General features: G+C 38.0%; 1 protein-coding gene across 1 annotated transcript; it reads right to left on the minus strand.

The window, feature by feature from the left end:
• Positions 1 to 4,247: 4,247 nt before the first annotated feature.
• On the minus strand, positions 4,248 to 21,555 carry ccnl1a (cyclin L1a). Its single transcript, XM_059946541.1, has 11 exons — positions 21,291 to 21,555; positions 21,118 to 21,192; positions 19,734 to 19,843; positions 12,784 to 12,904; positions 12,635 to 12,699; positions 9,119 to 9,218; positions 8,859 to 8,963; positions 8,583 to 8,724; positions 8,074 to 8,188; positions 5,598 to 5,684; positions 4,248 to 4,988 (listed from the first exon to the last, which is right to left on the minus strand). The coding sequence occupies exons 1-11, from the start codon at positions 21,498 to 21,500 to the stop codon at positions 4,640 to 4,642; spliced, it is 1,479 nt and encodes a 492-aa protein (XP_059802524.1). The 5' UTR covers positions 21,501 to 21,555; the 3' UTR covers positions 4,248 to 4,639.
• Positions 21,556 to 22,268: the final 713 nt, after the last annotated feature.

Genomic DNA, 22,268 nt, shown 5'->3' on the forward strand with positions numbered 1-22,268 from the left:
GACCTCAGTAGGTGCCACCCCAACAGATGTGGAGCAGCTTGGGCTTTTAACTTCAATTTACTGCCTGCAATTTACATAAAAAAATTGCCTGAACTTACTTACGTTTGCAAAAAAAACAGAAGCCCAGCTCTTGTTTGAATTATTATTATTCACATACTTCCAGAATACTCCCTAACAACCTGAGGGCTGTTACGTTGGTGATTTCCATTTACAATGAGCCAGGTATTTCCCATGTTTACCATATTCGTCTTTCAACATGCTGCATTCATGGGTAGATTATTATTCTTCAAAAATGGTTAAGCAAATCAATGTTTTTGATTTGTTTCTTGACTGCATATACAGGTGAAATGATAATTATTCACCTAACGACATTTCAATTTTTTTGTTCTCTGGACTTTGCTGTTGCATTTTTATTGGAGTGTTCATACACTGATCAATAAATTAATGGTTACTGGTTTCACTTCCTCATATTAACTATTTATAACAACTGATTCAGTTGAACTGCAATTTGCAAATGAATTACTGTTGAGAATTAATTCACAGATTTAAATTCTTACTGCATTAGTCCCTTTCCTGTATTAAAACCTTCAAAGGTTATTTTAAAACAAGCATTTTTGATTCTGCATTCATGCTTTATTTGAATATCAGGCATGAAAACATTAATTTATGTGCAATAATTGTATGACATTAATTTAGAAACTATATAACTACCACTGAAGTGTTACATAATGTAGAATGTGTAGGTACGTGACAAGTTTGTGGTGTTGCTCAAGTCAAATGAAGGGACAATTGAAGAACAGGCATGTCTTCACAGGTGGGAAACAAGAAAGAAAAGAGACTGATTCAGCCGGTCTGTTCCTGATCTGATCAGTTTTTAAGTAGTGGTTGTAGGGATCCAAAAGCACGCCTCCCATCCTATATCAACTCCAGAGTTATGCACAACATACAATGAAATCCAAAAGATAAGAGAAATAGTTCATGCATGGAGTAATCTACACAAGACTTAAATTTCAGAGTGGCCAGTATTATAAAAAAGACTCATAAACAAAAATGTAGATTGAAGCACATTTAATATTAAACCAAAATAAATATCCACAGACACACAAAATGGTGGTAGAATGCTATGTAGATGCTGCCTGGCCTGCTGTGTTCCACCAGCATTTTGTGTGTGTTGTTTGAATTTCCAGCATCTGCAGATTTCCTCGTGTTTGCTCTTTAAATATCCACAGATGTTGGAGGTTGCTACCTGAAGGAAACATTGATACTGAATGAGATAAGTTCAGCAAAATTCCAATAATCTGTTGTCTGTTATATTAAAGTCCTATATTGAAATCCCGATGATTTAGCATTTTTGGCTCGCCAGATTACAGTTGCTATGCTCCCTTCCAACTCACTAGGGCCCCAGTTCCTGTGTTCTCTTTCAGCTCACCAGGGGCCCTGTTCCTATGCTCTCTTCCAACTCAGAACGGCATTGGCTCATATGCTTCCTTTCAGACCACCAGGGCTCTTTTGTTATATTGAACTGTAACTGCATGCATGATAATATGATGCAGTTGGCTGGAAACAACACAACCACCTGTTAATACCAAAGCACACAAACCTCGGCAATCAAATACTTTAAAATACTTCTACGGTTTCAGACTTGCAAGGATTTCTGTAATTGCATTTGCAGATTGCATGGAGGAATTTGTAACATCACAGCAGACAAAACGGACCCCTGATCCTCACATCTGAGCACGCAGTTACAATAGGTGCTGATGTCAGAACAGAGATGAGTCAAAATTTTGTCCATTATCTTTGGTTTCCACTAGTACTCTTAATAAACTTCAGCCTGCCAGTGCAGCAGGTCTATACAGCTGAGTCAGGAAGTAACTTTGTTATATGTAAGGATGCCTCTGTCACTCAATGGGGACAAATTGGGATGGCCATTTGTACCGCTAGCTAATCACAACAGCATACTACATTAACTAGATACTAAACAATGAGTTTATATTCTTTTTCAGAGTACTATGATTTGATCTTATTGGCAGTTTCATAAATTTTGTCCAGTTTATTATTTCCCAATAAACGAGGAATGATTTTTAATCACTTACCAAATAAAGGAGCAGACTGCCATCTGGTGAGATAATGTGGTGTTTTCAAAGCCAGGGGTTTTATTTATTTTAACTCAGCTGATATACATGCTGCAGTGTACATAGAGTGAAACGTATGTAACATAACCTATTTCCCTTCAGTTTAACATTGAAAACTCACTTCCATGTAGAGACATTTTACTTTTGAATCCAAGCGTAGTAAGGAAGGGCCTTTCTGATAACACAGACCCCCTTTGTTGGACATTAGCCACTTAGACTTCCAGTCAGGTCCAGACAGCGCCGAGCTGCAGTCTCCGTCAAGGCCATGGCTAGGATTTAGGTGTCTTTTAGGTTCGCAGGGCTGATTCTGGGGACAGAGGGGAAAGTTAGTGGTCAGATGATGGTTTAGGATCAGGGTGTTGCGGAATTAGTAGTCAGGCTAGGGTCTGGGTTCCCACTCCACGCTTGAAGGCAAGCGACATAAACGTGTGATCAAGCTGGCCTGGACTAAGACAAGGACTGGTGAGTTCTGGGATCAAAGTTCTGTAAAGGCAGCAAGCTAGCGGCTTGTTGACTTCTAGGTACTCAGTTTGGCATAGCCAGTTTGAGGTCCTCATTAAGGAGTCCTGGGGACGATACCGAATATATCAAAGCCTTAAGGTCAAATGGAAGTAGAGACCCAACGGCTGAAGCCCTTTAAGTACAGGTCCACTGAGAAATTCAGAGGCCTAAGACCTGCAAGCTCTCTGGAGGCCGAGAGATGGCCCATCCTAGGGTTAGAAGACTGTTTGCATGTACTCGAGTGGGAGGCATGCAGAAAGGGACTTATTTTACGGTTCAGTTGCTCTGTGAACATGTTCTGTTGAACCTAGAAATGTGGAGTGACAATTGCAGACCGTCTCCAGCACATCTTTTGACTGTGTTGGTTAATAACAAGGATACATTTCACTCTATGCTTCAATGTACATAAATTAATTGGAATACACTTTTAATCAAGGCTTGAATGACAAGCTGTCCAAGAAATAAAAACACCAAATTTTGACAATACAGATTTCAAATAATCTTCTAGAATTACTTTTTTGTAGATTCAGACCAAAACATACAATTGCATGTTTGGAAAAACTCCACTTTTTAAAACCGACACTTCCAATACCTAATAAATTGCAGGCTCGCTATTTGGAACCATTAAGGAAACCTGGCAGGCAATATGATACGAATATGAAGGGTCTCAGCCCGAAACGTTGACAGTACTTCTCCCTATAGATGCTGCCTGGCCTGCTATGTTCCACCAGCATTTTGCGTGTTGTTTGAGAAAATATAATTTTGACATCAAACCCAACTAGTTCAAGTTATTTAACATTCGTTCATCCAGATTAATTTCATCTGACAATTATAGTTTTTGATGTGGAAGTTATTACCTACATTTTTCACTTGAAATTGCATCCCTATTTCACTTTTATCACTTCCTTCATATACCCAGACACCTTAAAGGCCCAGTTCTCCTTAGCTAATGCAAAGGTCGGTTTTTGTCAACCCGAGGGAAAAGTAGTGGAAGAATCCAGAAAAGGACAGTCAATCTTCAGCAAAGTATGTGCAGGATAAATGGACCAAACTGTATACATGTTGCAGTAAGCAAGAACCAAAATGCAAAGTAAAAATCTTTACATGACTAGTTTCATGTATAATTATATCTATACGTAATTGAGATATACAATGGAAGCAGGAAGTTTCATGTGGAGTGACGAGAAATCAAATTTAGACATTGTGCTTTTAAAAAGGTACTTGTCATTTGAAATCTGCATTGCCAACACATCCTTCAAATCATATTGCTGTTTCAAACAGCACCCTCTGATATGCAGCATGGTGGTTACAACACAGGACTTCAGGGCACCACTTCCTACATCCCACCCTATGGGCCATCGGTGTCTGAGGGCTTTGGGGATTGCAGAGCAACACACTGCTTTGCTAGAAGCGCAGTGTTTTTTTTTAAAAAGCAAAAGCTCTGCCATTAAGAGTTTCAAATGGAAAAAAATGCATTGATACCGAAATTATAACAAAGGATAAGGGAACTATATAAGCTTACAGATTGTAAAATTAAAAGTTAATTTGTGTTTGAGCTTGAACTATATTTGTAGCAATGTCTCTTTGGACTTCCCAGTTCTGAAAATACTACTACAAAAAGCATGGATATTTTCACTTTTTATTTCTGTAAAAATGACCACATGCAGACTAAAAGTCTAACAAAGTAATCACCACAGTTTTAACAAATGAACTTGTACTTAAATATACCAGTGTCCATTTTCATTGTATAAAAATAACATACATTTCTACAGCAATCTCTCTTCAAATTCTGTAGAATAGAGAACTCAGCATACATAAATTTGTCCATGGTTAACTGTACACTGTCAAATAAAGTATTTATATATTCTGAAAATGTGCAAATTCTCCCCTCCACATAAACCAAACACCCTTTTAAACAAACCCCTTATAAAAAGCATTTACAAATTAATACACTACACATTTAACATAAGTACATTTAGGCAGTATTTTTTAAATTTAACTCTGATTTACCGACGATGCCTGCTGTGCCCCGAATGACTACTACTATGATGTTTGCTCTTATGGGATCTTTCATAAGACCGCGATCGCTCATGTCTATCCCGATGATGCTCTTTGTCATGTCGTCGTTTCTTCACAGGATCACTGCGATCCCTGGATTTACTGCGAGTGCGTGATCGACTGTGTGATTTCTTCCTCTTATGACCATGTCTAACAGAAATCTTTGTTTCCTCACGATGAGGCTTAGACTTGATGTGTGGTGATACATGATTGTGGCGCCGGCGGGGAGACAGACTGCGACTATGGGACCTACTCCTCGATCGAGAACTGTATGTTCCAGATCTGCTTCTTTTGTAGCTGAAAATAAATTTTTAAAAAAATGAATCAAGCTACCAAAGAACAGCAGTAAAATTACTCCAGCTTTGAAGTGTCACAAACAGGAGGAAAATTTAAATACATGCAAGACTATTATGTTCCTTCAGACACAAGCATTCTCAGTATGACAGAGTACATTTACACAAACTTTCAGTAGGAGATGCACAGAAAATACAATCCAAGTTGCTGCTGTTCCAGTTGGCACAGTTCATATTGGTTAATTGAATGTCCTCATGTCCTGCAGCATTGCACTATTCTTTCCCTTTATCAATTCTACCTTTTCACTTTTCAAACTAAAACGTGTTTGTTTTATTTCAAATTCTGACCAAGGACTTGACCCAAAATGAAAGCTATCCCCATATTACCTTAACTGCTGAGACATTTTCTCCAGGAAAGGAAGTTAGTTACTCTTTTCATTCAGTTAACTAATGTCTGAAGCAGAACCGAACAATTCAGGGGCCCTCTTTCTTAATTTTAGAGGTTGAGTCAGTATTATCAGATAATATAAACTGCAAAATGCTGAACTTTGATCAAGCAGCTAGCTGCTTTACAACTTCTTAAGCTCACTAAATCAGACAAATGAATACTCACTGCCTTCGAGGTGATCGGGATCTTGATCGAGACCGTGAACGACTGATGCTCCTACTGGTTCGAATTTGTTTATTTTCTTTTCTCAACCTTTAGATTTAAGAACAAGATCTTTAAATTCTGTTCTGCAATGTTTTAAAAATACACAAATTCAATTGAACAATTATCTCAGCTGCCAAATAATCAGCAGACCCATGTCCAGCAGGTTACAGAAACTGATGTTCCACTGCCTACTTGGAAATACTAGTGGTTTTCCATCTGCCTCTAACGAAAAAGGAATGAGGTGAAAAGAGATGCAGCTGCCCAAACAAATTATCTTTCAAAAGGCACCACTGACACCCATGATGGTTGTTATGCACCCTGACCACTTCTCAGGGCCCTTGCTCCCAAGCTCTCTAAATTCACTTGCCTCTGTTGGTCATGCTCCCCCTTAAATACATATAAGATTCATTCTTAAAGTTAGTATTCTGTATAACATTTTAAAAGGTGATATAGAATTGATAGAATATCCAATGGTCTGATCATTCAAAACAAATTTTACTGCATCTTTTAGTGAGTATTGGTTAAGGAAGGCTGCATTGATTTATGAACTCTTTGAAGATGCAAAAGGCTTTCAGTTTCGAAATTACTCAACATATCATCTTGGACAATTTCTGATATTGCTTGGACAAATTTATGGATATTCTAGGGACAGCCTGGAGCAAATTAGTTACATTTTATAAAATCTATTGCATACACACGAATCTCCACAAGACCATAAGATTTGAATAGAATGAAGCCACTTGGCCCAGAGTCTGCTCCATCATTTTGTTATGGCTGATGAATTTTCCCTCTCAGCTCCAACCCCTTGCCTTCTCCCCACATCCCTTTATACCCTGATCATCAAGAATCTATCAACCTCTGCCTTAAATATACATAAAGACTTGGCATCCACGGCAACAAGGTCCATGGGTTCACTATTCTAGCTATATCAAAAAAAAATCCCTCATTTCCATTCTAAAAGACACCCCTCTATTCTGAGGCTGTGTCCTCTAGTCCTGGACTCTCACCAGAGGAAACCATCCTCTCCACATGCACTCTACCTCAGCCCTTCAACATTCGACAGATTTCAATTAAGTCACCTCCCATTCTTCTGAATTCCAGTGAATAGAAGCCCAGAGCCATCAAATGCTTTTCATACAAGCTGTTCAGTCCTGGAACCACTTATGAACTTCCTTTGAACCCTATCCAGTTTTAGCACATTCATTCTAAAATAAGGGGCACAAAACTGTTCATAAGTGAGGCCCCAAAGTGCTTTCTAAAACCACAACATTACATCCTTGCTTTTATATTCTAGTCTTCTCGAAATGTATGCTAACATCGCATTTACATTCCTCACCAGACTCAACATGCAAATTAACCTTTAGGAATCCTGTATGCACCTCAGATTTTAAAATTTTCTCTCCTGAGAAATTCCTTAAAATTCCTTCTACAAAAGTGCACGTTACCAATGATGGATAATAATCGTTTATCTGCTTCATCTCAATGAATGATTGCATTTGTTACATTAATGGCTAGAAGATCTATATTATTGAATTTGAAAGAAATTAATCCTCCAACTGTATTTCAGAGGTTTTCTCAAACTATTTATTTGAGTTTAGAAAAGATTAGAAGTGTGGCTTTTGAACCTTCAGTTAAATTTGAAGAAACTTGGGAGACCTTTTATTCAACATTTTCACATGAGTTGAATTGTCTTTTCCTAAACCTTACTTATATTATCCTTAATTAATTGGATGGAGGTTCGGAGTTATTGGCACTACTGAATATGTACTTAATATTCAATGGCCCATGTCCGTTAGTGTTTTTTTCTCTCTCTTTTTTTGGGGTTTTTCCTTTTTTTTTCTTTTTACTTTGTTCATTATTGTTCTGGGTTTGAGAGGTTATATATTTTTATTATTACATATCTGAATGTCTATTTAAACTATTAATTATGTACTCTCAAACATTTTGTATTCATGTTTCATTTATGTTTGTTTAAAACTAAAAAAGATCTAAAAAGGAAAGAAAGAAGTGCATGAGCACGCACTTCCCAAAACTGTATTCCATTTGACACTTCTTTGTCCATTTGTAGCTCTACTTCTTCAAAACTACCTGCCCATCCACCTATCTTCATATCATCCATACACCCTGCAACGAATTGATGCTGTCATCCAAGTCATTGACATATAATGTAGAAAGTGGTCCCAACCCTGTGGAACAGTGCTAGTCACCGGCAGCCAACCAGAAAGGGCTGCCTTTATTCCCAGTCTTTGCCTCTTGCCAATCAGCCACTGGTTTATCCAGAGCAGTGACTCCAGAGGTAGCTCAGACAACTGTTTAGTCTGAGGAACCTCTGAAAGCATTGATGAATTCAGTTTTTTTCAGGGGTGGGATCAAATATTTCAGTGTTTTAGTACAAAACTACAGAGGTAAACAGCAAAGCAGAAGTTTAATTACTAACCCATTGTAAGGACTTTTATTAGAGTTCAACTGGCGATCTTCTAGTTCCTTCTTGATAGGTTTAGGGTTCTGAATTCCAGGTGTTTTGTCTTCTGCTTTAACTTCTCTGGGCGAAGCTAAGAACACACACAAAAAAAATGAAACTATCACATTTACAAAAGGAATGTCTCAAGTTTTTGGTAAGAACTTCATACTGTCAAAATAGCACGGTAAAATACACAATTTCCTGACAGAAATAGTTCACTTAGGAGGCATATCACAAGTCAAAGTTGTTGCAGTAAAATTGAGCAATGTTTTATTTAACATCAAGCTGTTATGTTGCAAGTTTGAAAGGTATATTTACAATTCAGATTTTCAATTTGAGATATTCAAAATATACTATTTTAAGTTGCAAAAAGATGCTCCACATCAACCGTCAATCCTTGATTGTATGTCCACGCTCTAGAAATTGTCTGCATCATTCCAACCCCCCAAAGTGAATTAACACATCACTGCATTTCACATACTTACATGGTTTAGAACCTGGAGAAAAGCCCCCCAGTGTAGAAAGGGCAGGAGTTCCATCTGGGTTCAAACCTTTAGCTTTCAATTTAGCTTCTTGTAGTGCAACCTTCCTCTTTTCAACTTCCTTCTCCACATGCTCATAGTTCGGCTGTTAAAACAAAGTATACTTTCAAATGTTGCAAAGCAAATGAGGATACCACAGAGCACTACAAAATGGCTATCATACATTAAAATATCAACATCAACCCTAAAAAAAATTAAGAATTACTTTATGTGACTAACCTTCTTTCGAGTGTAAAGTTTCAAAGTAGTGATGCAAATATCTTGGATTTCCTCTTCTGTTGCACCAAACAGCACAAACCAATGAGGACGATTTGGCAAAATAATCTGCAGAGGCAAAAAATAAATTGAAACCCAGCAGTAAAAACAAGTACATTTACATTAAATCAGACTAGCAATGCACTCAAGTAGTACCATCATATCCCCTTATCTGATTAAAATTCTTAGTTAACAAAGGAATCATTGCCACTTGCTTCACTTACTTGCAAAGCTCTAGCTGCAAGGTAGATGCAAGCACAGGCTATTGTCTCTGGCTTAAACCGAACAAATACACTCGTGCGGAGGCTATCATTCATGTAATTCCTGAAAAATCAAATAGGACAAAAGGTTATTAAAATTTACAAGAGACTTTAAGTACACAGGAGTCTCATTTGTAACTTTGTTCTTTTTTTATAAAATGCTATGCCCTCTGATATCTTCTGTACAGAGCTCAAATCACAAATAATGCAAGATCTGTAACAAACCATTTTAGATTCATCTACCTGTACTCTTGCATACAAATCTAGCTAAAATTTGCACATACCATCAATGGTTCACATGCACAAAATGCATCCTATTTAACAGCCAAGGTGAATTTCATTTTTTATGAAATCACAGAACCATACCAAGGGCAATTTCCTCAATGGGAAATGCATGACATGACAGAACTCAGAATTATCATGGTCAGTACTTAATTCTAGTACACTAATGACAGTATAGTAAAGTCTTGTAGCCACCCTCTCCATTTTAAAGAAAATGTCTACCACCACCACTCAACACCTAACCGCAGAGCAATAAAATGTCTATAAACATACATGGGATATGACTGACCATATATTCACAAGGGGCTCGTATATAAAAAGTAAAAGTGTGGTTGCTAGGCCAAAGTACCATACCCAATGTCCATGGAATTGTACTACACATGAACACAAATGATGAGAAGAATTAACAATCTGTGTTACTTTACACAAGAACTGTTTGTTAGATTGGAAGAACTCCAAGGCTGAAAAAAAAACTGATAGTATTGATCATGTCAGCTCCACTAAAAGATTTCACCCAAGAGTGCAAGACACTGGAAGAATTGAGCCAATGGCTGAAAACAGAAGGTGATGGTGGATGACTGTGTTGGACGGGTGGACCAAGACCAGTGGTGTTCCTAGGAATTGGGGCGAAGCCCATTACAATTTATCAACTCAACAATTTGGATGTGAATGTATATGCTCAGTAAAGTCATATGTTTGCAGATGATACTAAAACAGATTGACAATGAAGATAGTTATCAGGATTCAGAGCAGGGTTCCGAGCCTGGGGTCCACAGACCCCCTCGGTTAAATGGTAGGGGCCCATGGCATATAAAAGGCTGGGAAACTCTTGAGTTTTCAGTGAAAAGTAGGTCCCTGGGAGTGCTGTAGTTGAGGAGGAATAAGTGGTTCCCAGGAAGTGGCATCACGGACAAGATGGAGAAATGGCTGTTAAAATAATGGTCTTCAGTCAGGGCAGATAGCTCACATGTTGCAGAGGCCATACTTGGAATCTTGGCTCAAGTTTTGGTCACTCTGCTATAGGAAATATGCCATTAAACTGTAAGAATGTAGAAGGGATTTACAAAAAAAATGTTGCTAGAACAAGAATAACGATGAGCGAGTCTTGTGTCTTCCATCCCACCAACATTAGAATGAAGGAGGGGTGATCTTATTAAGTGTACAAAATTATGAAGAATATATGAGGGGAAGAACTGTGCATTCACCCCAAGGCTGGGGAATCAAGAATTAGAAGGCTTAAGTTTAAGGGGGCTGGGAAAGAGATTTAGCAGGAACGCGAGGGGCAACGTCTTTATCCAGAGAATGTAATGAGCTGCTCAAGAATGTGATTAAGGCAATATACTTCCAAAAGGTCTGTTTCAGCCCTCTATGGTTATAAATAACAACTCTTCCAACGTCGTCAGTTACCAGTATATTTCTAAAATATTATTATATACATTCAATCCATTCTGAAATGTCTTCCTAAAGACACCAACTTTAACCATTTTAACTAAAAAGTCTCAATTTGTCACAAAGGAAGAACACCAAAACACGTTCAGCTAAATATAAAGCTTGTGGAAGCAATTTTTCCATGCTGTATGAAGTCAGAAAGGATTCTAAAGTAAAAACAACTACTTGCTCACAAAAATAGTCACATAACAGGTTACTCCATTTAGACATCTTTGACAATGGCTTAAAATGCTTTAAAAGACAAGAAAGTAAGTTTTTCCTGAACACATCAACTAAAATGTGATTACATTGACCCAACTTATGATTGGGTTTTCATATTAAGTATTGACAGCAAAAAATTTTTTAAATGTTATGCTAGGATGAATAAGGATTGATAAATCTAATCAAAAAGCAAGTCAAAGACATTTCAAACAATCTGCGCAGCCCAGGGTAAACAAACATGAACTCTGCTGACTCATGATAACCTGTTTGATGAAGTACAGACTTCTATCACTGCTTTAATAATGAATATTAGATTAATGAAATACTGACAACTTTGATTTTCAGTATCACCATCTGTAGTATTTTACACAACAGACAGACAGGGACTTTGGGCCTTATTTTAGTATCTGAGCATTTGAATTCAACCATACATGGAATAGTACAGGTCCTAACCAAATATTCCCACACTTAGTAAACATGAAAGGTAGTGACAACAAAGTGATTCATTTGATTTAGCATTGGGAAAATTCAGTTCAAACGTCTATGTGCACTTAATCTACACCCGGTGGTCTTTTTTTAGAACTGTTTACATTACTGCTAATGGGTTTAGAATAACCAATCACTTCACATCTGCAAATATAAAGTATACATTGGCTCAAGGTGCACCTAGAATTAAAGTTTTGGACCCAAATCATTAGAATGGTTTTTAAATTTCTACATAGTTTCTCCATATCCTGAGGCCTCCCCCCCCACCCCCCAAATAAACTCAAGTAAAAATCTGAAATAATGCCCTAAAAGGGAAAATCCAAGGAATTCGGAGCAGGATGATCTAACCATGTTTAATTTTAGGCTTAAAACAATAAACAATCGTTAATGAAGCACGTTGCAAAATCTTCCCATATGCGTAGAAACACTGGATTTAGTTTATTGAAGCAATTTTGATGCTTTCCTTCCACATGGTTTAAAAAAAACACATCCTAAAACTTAGTCAACTAGAAATATGAGACAAAATATTACTGAATGTGTGCATGTTGAACATCCATTTTCAGAAGTCAATACAAATCCTTCAAACCCCCACCAGAACTAGATGATGTTGCCAGATGTGACCACTGCAGTGAATAGCTGTCTCGGACGAGAGCTTGCACTGGATTGGCCGAAGGGGCAGCCAATCAAAGGCCCTCCTTAAGGCCATGTAGATGAGAAGCTGAGTTCAGAGGGCAGAGTTCTTTGAGTTCTATGACTTACCATCATGGACTACCCTTTAATTAAAAAGAGTAGAAAAAAAAGAACAAAGTTAATTGAGTTCTCCTTTACCAGAGTAAACAAACGTGCCATGAAAACAGTATGCAATACCATGAATGAATTACAGCAAAAAGATACTTGGAATGTCTTGCTGTGATGCAGAATATCTGAATCAACAGTCCTAGTCCTGTTAATGGTATAACTAAATATTGTCATCTCATTTTTAAGCTTAAAATTTAAGCCATAAAAGTGAAATTAGTTTTGATACTGTTTTCATGGCTACTTGAAACTAATGAAGCAACTTACCAAGCTGTCTGGACAAGAGTTTGATTCCGTTCACACTCAAGGACTTGAAGATACATAAAAATTATCTGTTGGGACAAGAACAGGTTTTAAAACAATCTACATTTGTATAACTAATTATCCAATTACAACTCAATGATCAAAGAACTTGCCTTGTGTGGATGCTTTACATGAACACAAAATCCCAATTCCTTCAGGATACGCCTTTCTGCTTTGATCACTTGATTTTTGGTGTTAATGTAGTTCTGATCAAGTATCAGTGGTGTTGGACTCCTGGTTTAAAACAAAATCAAAACTATTTGCAAATCTAAAAAGGCAAATATTTGAAATTGGCTTCTACTCTCTAAAAGGGACTTGCTTCCCCTTCCAACCAACCTTTGGATGAAACTCCTGTAACTGCACCCAAGCCTTGGTCTATGCTGTCCATTTCAAACTGAAATTCATACCAAAGTTAAAGCTGATAATGAACAGTTACAAGGGATGAGAAGGAAAACAAACTAAGGTGAAAGAAAGTTAGACCATAAATAAAAGCTGTTAGCCATCTGTGTAATTACTACTTTAAAACTATGTAGTTTAACTAACTTACAAAAAAAAACAGGTTAAGAATTGCCCTCCTTCCTTATTTTTAATGCGAGACTAACAAGGCCTATAAAAAGATCCTGATCCTCCATTTCCTTTCCACGGCACGACAAGTCACAATGAAGTACAAACAAATCTGTGATGACACACATAGTTTACATTCCCACATCATTGCTTTGGATTACTTAAATTTAAAAGCAGACATTACATTCCTCTCATTTCCAAGCAGAGCCAAAAAGACTTCTAAGAAAAATCTTACACAAAATAAAGATACAATTGTCCTCCATACCCAAATGTACATATAGATACAACCTTCTATTATAAGCCGCCATCTTTCAGCATTTTTTTTCCAGCGATGACAAACCTAGCAACAGCTCAGATTAAGCTACAAGACATTCAGAGCAACACACAAAATGCTGGAGGAACTCAGCAAGCCAGGCAGAAGGTCCAGATGAAGGGTCTTAGGTGAAATAGCGACTGTTTACTCTTTTTCACAGATGCTGCCTGGCCTGCTGAGTTCTTCCAGCATTTTATGGGTGTTGCTTTGGATTTTCAGTATCTGCCGATTTTCCCACATTTGAGACAAGTTCAGAACTCAGCATCTCAACCCTTTATAAATCAAGTCTCTGTTCCAATACTATCTACCCCATATCTTTCTTGCATTCTCCAAGAATCCATGGTTTTTTTAAAAAAACACACTGTAGATGAATTTTAAGTTATCTTGCAGCATTTTTCCTTCTTTCATTACGTAGTAACTTCAATGTTCCCCTGTACCAGGTGTGGCTTTCAATGATGAATGTTCACTAATGCACAGTATATTAGAAAACAACATTTAGAGCACTTTTTAGGATTCCAACTTTGAAATACATGCACTGTTAACACAGGAATGCCTTAACTATGTAATAAACTGAACAGAGAGTAACAGCTTTCTCAATTCAATAGTACAAAGGTCACTGAATTTATTTTGACTTGAACAGCTAATGATTGCTATACAGAAACCAACAGCAACACCATCAGACAGCACAAGAAAAAAATTAGGCTTTCCCTTTAAACAAGGGTTTCCCTAAAATTGTTTTGAGCCATTACGATTGCATAAATATATTTAAAATCCACATACACAAGGAGTTGAGAATCAAGAGTTCATGCACAAGAGTACTTGGGAAACTTAACAGTAAGAAAAAAAGTTTTGATAGGCCAATCTACACACTTACATATAGCATCGAAGTAACTTCCTGCATCTCTGAAATATCTTTAATCCTTTCCAGCAACATCTCATTCTACCATTAGATATGAAGTTTCAAGCATAGGTAGCTGCAAAAATCACTTCCCATATTGTTTACAAATTTATTATCTAATATTAAAGTGCACTCACCTGATAACTAGAGCGATGAATGGATTATAACGGTATTCAATTCTAAACAATTAGACACTAATTTATAAAAGTTACAAACTTAGGAAAATCAATCTGAATTGTTTTCACATTTACTGATTTCATTTTGACTATTTCTGTCCAATTTCAGAAGTGGACTAATTTACTTTCCAATGTTTATCAGCAAAATATTTGAAATTTATAAAGAATACTTTTCAAATTAAAGTACAAATGGCAGCCTCAATTCTCATAAATGCCTGTACCTTTAGAAAACTTTTAAAATGTCAGTAATTTAACACTGAAAATTCAGGTTAGAAGACACTCAACTTTTTTCAAGTAGATTTTTCACCCTCATCTATCAATTCTCTTGTGAAAGATTAGATTGCCATTTCTAAATGGCTCCCCTCATTTCAAATAATCAAATGAATTATTCACCCCAACATTTTACTGAGACTGACACCTTTCACAAAATTATAGTTGACCTATAGTTTTGTTGCAGCTAACAGAATTCCATCTGAATGCCATGTAGTATCAGTAGATATCACAACGTACTAGCCTATGTAAATAACTCCTGATTAATGCACCTCTAAAAACTGCAGATGGATTATAAAATGTCACTGAGACCAACAAATCTACTAACACATTTTCCTGGTTTAAAGGCACTTGGATAATCTAGAAACCAGAGAATCACCCACCCGCGAAAGTTGATGTTTCCATGGATGGCAGGAAAGGAGAAGACAATTAAAGTGAATAAAGTGCCATAAGCATCGCAAGCATGCAGTTTATGGATTTAAAAAAAGATTAAAAATGAACATCCATTAATTCAACAGTTTGTAAGTTACAGAAATGACACTAAAATGTTTCAATTTTACCACAAAAAATGGTTTGCAAGTGCATTTCATTTGACAGAACACTCCCCATATTAGCAATGACTTATCTTATGATGTCACTTTCCTGGCAGCTGCATCTTTGGAGCTCAAACTGCAAGCAACAATCACTACTGCAATCTCAATTACTGTTTGCCGAACACTTAGAACAGCGCAGTAACAGCTATGATCTGAAAATAGTAAATACCACCAGCGCCCAAATCCAATTATTTCTCACCTTCGTACTTAACCACCGGGTATCCCTTGATGCAACAAAAGACCAAGTTCCATTAATGCTCAACTTTCTATTATACACACACCGGTGGTGTAAAAGGATAGTTTCCAAATAACTTGCAGTAAACTTTACCCTATTAAACTCAAGAAAAACACTAGTCCAAAGATTTTAATGACCCAAAACCCACTGTGTGACATCTTTACTTATTCTGCCATGGCCTGATAGCTAGTCTATTAAATGGATCAAACTTGGCTTCAATCTCAATGGTTGCCAAGAGTTTTCTTACTCTATACCTACCCACATTGGCTTTGGCTTCTCGAATTATTCCCCCGCCACTCAAAAAATGCTCAAAGTTACAGCCGTTTGCGTGTTAAATGCTACAAACTCATCAGGCTGAACTTAGTAATAATAGCATGAAAAACATTAATTTCCCTACTGGCATATGAGCACATTTAGGGTTTACATACTAAGAAATTTCAACCAAAGGAACAAGCATTCCAATATTAGGTCAGCTAAATTCCATTATTTTATCTAAAAAAAATGACAAACAAATCAATTAGGTATTTAAAGCTGGACACAAAATATATCACATATAATTCAAACATTCCACGTATAACTAATAATGTGTTTGCCAGGGAAAGCGATTGTAACAGACTCATCCAGCACAAACAGGAACTAAAATGATCTAAAAATATGAAGCAGAGCACCATTTCATTCCAATAGTAATTCAATGGCCACCCTGCCTCATGTTGGTGAGGGACAACTGTACAGTTGACAGAGAAAAACCATTTGCTACAAGGCTGCAGCTATAGCACAAATAGAAACATAGAAAATAGGTGCAGGAGTAGGCCATTCAGCCCTTCGAGCCTGCACGGCCATTTAGTATGATCATGGCTGATCATCCAACTCAGAACCCTGTACCTGCTTTCTCTCCATACCCCCTGATCCCTTTAGCCACAAGGGCCATACCTAACTTCCTCTTAAATATAGCTAATGAACCGGCCTCAACTGTTTCCTGTGGCAGAGAATTCCACAGATTCACCACTCTCTGTGTGAAGAAGTTTTTCCTCATCTCGGTCCTAAAAGGCTTCCCCTTTATCCTTAAACTGTGACCCCTTGTTCTGGACTTCCCTAACATCAGAAACAATCTATAATAAACAATACAACCTATAATCAACACTTACACCATAAAGAAACCAAAATACTCCAGACATACAAATGAACAATGATCTGATTGTGTTAATTAGTGTAGGATATACTTGGACAGGAACTAACAAAACAAGTACTGGGATGGAAACATTAGGTAGCTGATAAAGATGTCAATCCAATTAGAAATGTCTGCTTTTCCAGCAGCACAATATCTGGAACAACTGGCAGTTTAAGACTGGCAGTTTAAGTCTCTCACCCAAAAGCCAGCACCTTATACAGGACTCTATTATATCTCTCCACAAGTCACTTTATAGACAGTACTTGCTTCTTCCTGAAGCAAAAACAGCAAGTAAGAGTTACCCCTCAAACCTGCACCATGATTTAATACGTTTTTATGCTAGGTTCAATTCCCCTTCTCTATCGTTCCACAGGACCCGCATTTCCACAATTACATTGAACAACCAGCTGCCTTTTTTCCCCTAGCTGCGTCCCTTGTTCGTAAGTCATTAGACTAGAAAAAATAACTACACCATCTAACCCACTAAGGACTTTGTGTTTCATTCAAGTTACACCCCGCCCCCCAGAACACAAACATAACTATCTAGCCGCTATTACAGGACCATCTTATCCCAGGAAATAGACAAATGAATACCCTTTGACTAATTTCAACGATAATACAAATTATTTTTCTGAAAAGCAACTAGAACAGCATGGTGTTCCAGGTCATAGCAAGATGCCTGCCAACATGCCATTTGCCACTTGACTTAATGAGGTCCAATAACTGAGTTAATTTTGTACTTAAAACTTCAAATCAGGCTTTATCTAGAATGTTAAATAAATATACATATACACCAATCTAAGTGAATTCCTGTCAGTCAGGACATTGGAAACCTGCTTCCATATTTCTAAAATCTATTTAAACCTCTACCTGTTAAATTTTAAAGGCAAATTATTTTGAAATGCATCCTTAAGGATATTAAACAAAAGATTTTTAACTAAAATACTAGCTGAAATGCATTTTAAACCAGCTTCAACACATTTTAGATCCTAACTATAACTTTTAAAGTTCAATCTTTATAGTTTGAATGTTAAAATGTTGCTAGCTTCCCTCTCTGAGTAGTTAACTAAAACCAAAGCAAAAATGTGATGGTTACCATCTGGACAGCAAAGACAAAAAGCTAAGAATGAAGTACAGGAGTTTCTAGGTTTTAGTAGTTCTGTGCCCAACCTTCCAAAGCCCCCGATTCCAGTGACCCGTTCAAAGAGCACTGGTTCTCCATCGGGATCATACGGCACTTCTTATTTTCACTGTTGCCATGTCGACAGCTTCATCTTTACGTACCATTCCACATCACCCAGTCTTTGGTAAATGTAGTTGGTCGCTGTTAGGTTGGTTGCAAGGGAAAAAAGAATACAAGTCAATATTGCATTTTAACTTAATGCACAATAGTAAAAACGATGACAGTAAGCGTCCCAAGAGCAATTTTACACGATGACATACTTCTAGCATAATGTGTCAATCAATGGCTTTGTGCTCCAGTTGCATAATCTTTTATTTCAATTTAACTGCATATTGGCAACATTGCAACAAATTAATCTTTCAGCACAACCCCACATACAACAGGTGTTAATTCTAATGCAGATTAAGTGACTGGAAAACCCTCCCACACCATGTAAGTTATCAACTGTCCCGTGACTCATACTTCGAAAAATGAATTATACATAAAACAAGCAGCTGTAGATAGACAAAAAATGCAACATCAATTTCTCATGCAGCAAGTGAAACTTTAGAAATTCATGTATTGCAATATTGTACTCTTGAGTTTAGAGCAGACCCAGCTATCATTTACTGTGTTCATTTCAATTATACTGCTTCATGTTAATACTTCCAGACTGGCTTCTTCCAAGATGAGAAACAGCATCACAAGTTGCAACATGATTGATGCACACTCAAGTGAGCACCTGAATTTTATTAGCACTTCTCTTTGAAAAAGCAGCTTGTAACTACTTAACTCTTACAAAACTGCAGAATTTTATCTATAGCAATGTAAATTACACAAATTTTTTAAATGTTTTTGTTTCACTTCCAAGAAACTGCTTGATGTGCTTACTATGACAAATCTTTAGTTAAAAAGGAAGATTTGCAAGCCTGTATTTTAGACTGAGTAAGATTTATTTATACAACTGGAGTGCACCAACAGAAGGAAATCCAGTCTCCCTCTAACAATAGCTCTCCTGCATGGTACCTGAAGCACATCTATCCCTCATCAATTCAAAACAAAAATTGATAGTAACAGTAAAAAAAAATTAGCAATGTGGCTATGAAATAAACTAAAAGTGTCATTAAATTACTTCCATCTTAAAATTCTACATTTAAAAAGCAATGATTAATGATATCCTAGACATTAATCTTAGTTTACAGCAAGTTTAATATTTTATTCTCAATCTAAATTCACCCTCAAACTAAAATGCTAATTTCTAACTCAAAAACATGGTTTTAAAAGTAACTCACCCTAGAATACTTCAGACTACCTCTACTATACAAAGTTCCTCACATGCATACTTAGACGGTGACCATTTACAAACTATTTAGTCTCAACCTCATGAGCTAACGCCTTAGCATATTCCAGCATGGGTTGCTTGATAATGACAGATTGCTCTTGTTCAATTCCCCCCCCCCCCCCCAAACATATTGGGTTACTTTAACCAAGTTTAAGAGCTGTAGTACCAAATCAGGCTGGGGAATGAATTTTGAACCAAATGGGCCCATTAAGCTCATTACATCATTGAACTCCCATGGAGCCAACTGAGATCATGTGCAAGTGATAGAACAGTTTGAAAGTTAGGGTGTGTCAAGAAATCATTGCAGGTTACTGAATAATGGAGTTGAAGAAACTGGCTTACCTTTTGCCTCTTAGCTGACGCAAATGGTGGAAAACATTTATCACATCTCTTACACGACGGGGTGCTTCTTCTATTTTTGATGCAAGATTGATACAAGCCATTGCGACAATCTGAAAAATAATCACATTGAGTACTGTGTGATCTACTTTGGTGCTACTTACACCAACTGTTGCCATACAAAGACCATAAGAGACAGGAAGCAGAATTAGGTCATTCTGCAAATAGTCTTCACCATTTGACCATGGCTGATTTTATTCCTTTTCAACCCATTCTCACACTTTCTACCCACAAGTGTCGTCACCTTTAGTATTAAAGAACGTATCCTACACTTTAAATGTATCCACAGCCACTTGCAGAACAAATTCTAGATTCATCCTCTAGTTAATGAATTTCCTCATCTCTGTTCTAAAGGGATAAGCCTTATATTCTGACGGTTGTAGCCTTTGGTCCTCAACTCTCCCTGTACTAAAAACATTATCCGTGTCCATTGTAACCAGGGCTTTCAGAATTCGTCAGGTTTTAATGCATCCCTTTAAACTCCAGCGAGTACAGGCCCAGACCCATCAAATAATCATGCCTTAACCCTTTCACTACTGGGATTATTCGTGTAAAACGCCTCAGGACGCTTTCTGATGCTAACACATCCTGCCTTAGATGTGGGGCTCATAACTGCTCACAAAACTCCAAATGTGGTCTGACCAACAGCACAGTCTCCACCTTGTACCACAGCTTTTATGGTCAACATGCCAATATTACATTTGCCGTTACAACTGACAACCTGCAAAGGAGCCGATTATTCTACGTAAACAGAGCTAAACGTACTTAATGCTCCAAAACCAAATTCCATAACATTATAAATTAAACAATATTCCTTTGTATAAAATATCAGTGACTGGGGATATATCCTCAACTATTCAAACTAATTACTGCCACAGTACAAGTCACGCAACAGTAACTTAAAATCCTTAAATACGGTTCAACACCATTATCTAAAGTGTAAAGAAACTTTTAAATGATGAAAGCAGACACGGAGCCTTAAAGTAGAGAATACAAAACACGAGGCATTACTCACAACGGGCTAGACTTGCTATCTAAAATAGAACCAAAAATGGAACCAAGAGGAAACATCTAAAAATAAAAAAATACTCAGAGGATCGAATTGATTATCGTAGGATAGGCCGATCAATTTTTTTTTGTGAGAGGGGCACGTAACGTTCCAGGTTTTTACACGGTCTATACCGAGTTGATCAGCAACATTCATTCAGACCCCAATGGGCTACGGGCGGCTGAGGAATTTCCGCCGCAATCTCCGAGCGAGAGGCTAGTTTCGATGAAACCGCCCGCCCGCCGGCTCAGGGCCCGCCACTCCCGCGGCGGGACTTACCTCGAAACTGTGCTTGACGAAGGACTTGGAGAAAAAGAAGCGCTGGAAGAGGACCTGGGCCGTCGCCATGGCTACCTGCGAGCAGAGAAGAGGAGCATTAGCGAGGTGAGGGGAGAAAGGGAGAGAGGTCGCTTTAGAGTCCGGCGCTCTCCCGCCTAGGGCCCAACACTGACCTGGGGCAGTCGTAGCAAGATGCCGGCCGACTGGATCAACTCACAGCCCAAGATCCGCAGGTCAGTCTCTACCTCCAGGTCCAGGCCATCCTGCATGGACGGGGTGGGCGAGAGCTTCTCCTCAGGAATGAGCGAATTGTCGATGGTGAGGAAGACGGCCGAGTAGACCTTGTCCCCGATCAAAATCCCCTCGCTCGCCGCGGCCGACATTTTGTCTCACACAGCAAAAATAAAATGGAACAACATGCGTCCCGGCGCAGCGCGCCTGCGCACCACGCACCGGCCAGCTCACCCCACCTCAGAGTATTACAGCGCGCCGCGATAGAGAGCCGCACGGAGACAGAAAAGATAGCCCAGCTTGCCATCAAAACCCAAAAGCCACCATTGATATGTATTTGAATCGTGGTTCCAGATTTTTGGAAGTATGCTAAACTTCGCTGCTCTCAAGTATCATCCTTCGTTTCGAAATCACTTAGGGGAATTCCTGCCACCGCTTCACTCCTTCCATTCGCGGAAGAAGCGATGTCCGGACCTTGTTTTGCTCGTGACATCAGCACGATCGGCTGCTTTGTGACGCACGAAGTTCCGTTGATGAAAAGTAGCCAATGGCGATTGAGCAAAGAAGAGATACAGTTTCCCGGCAAGGTTGTGCAATCCCGTGTTACTAGAATTCGGAGTAATTTGCTCCCGGCCTCCGCTTGATTCTCCTCAACAACTGAACAAAAACTAGAGATAGCAAGTGTAGCATCAACAACGCTTTGTTGTCGTAATTATCAAGATTTGAGATTAAAAATTCAACCGAGTAGAAATGAAGGGACATTGAAAGTAAGGAGGATAGTTGTGACTTAGTTAACTGGGCAAATTTCCCACATTAAGGGAGGCAGGAAATGTTGAAACACTTAAGTCAGGTCCAAACAATCATGCTCCTATTCCTTTGCCATCTGTAGAGAGATGTGTAAGATAGAGTCAAGTTCTCTT

This window comes from Hypanus sabinus, chromosome 2 (assembly GCF_030144855.1).
Source record: "Hypanus sabinus isolate sHypSab1 chromosome 2, sHypSab1.hap1, whole genome shotgun sequence".
NCBI lineage: Eukaryota > Metazoa > Chordata > Chondrichthyes > Myliobatiformes > Dasyatidae > Hypanus > Hypanus sabinus.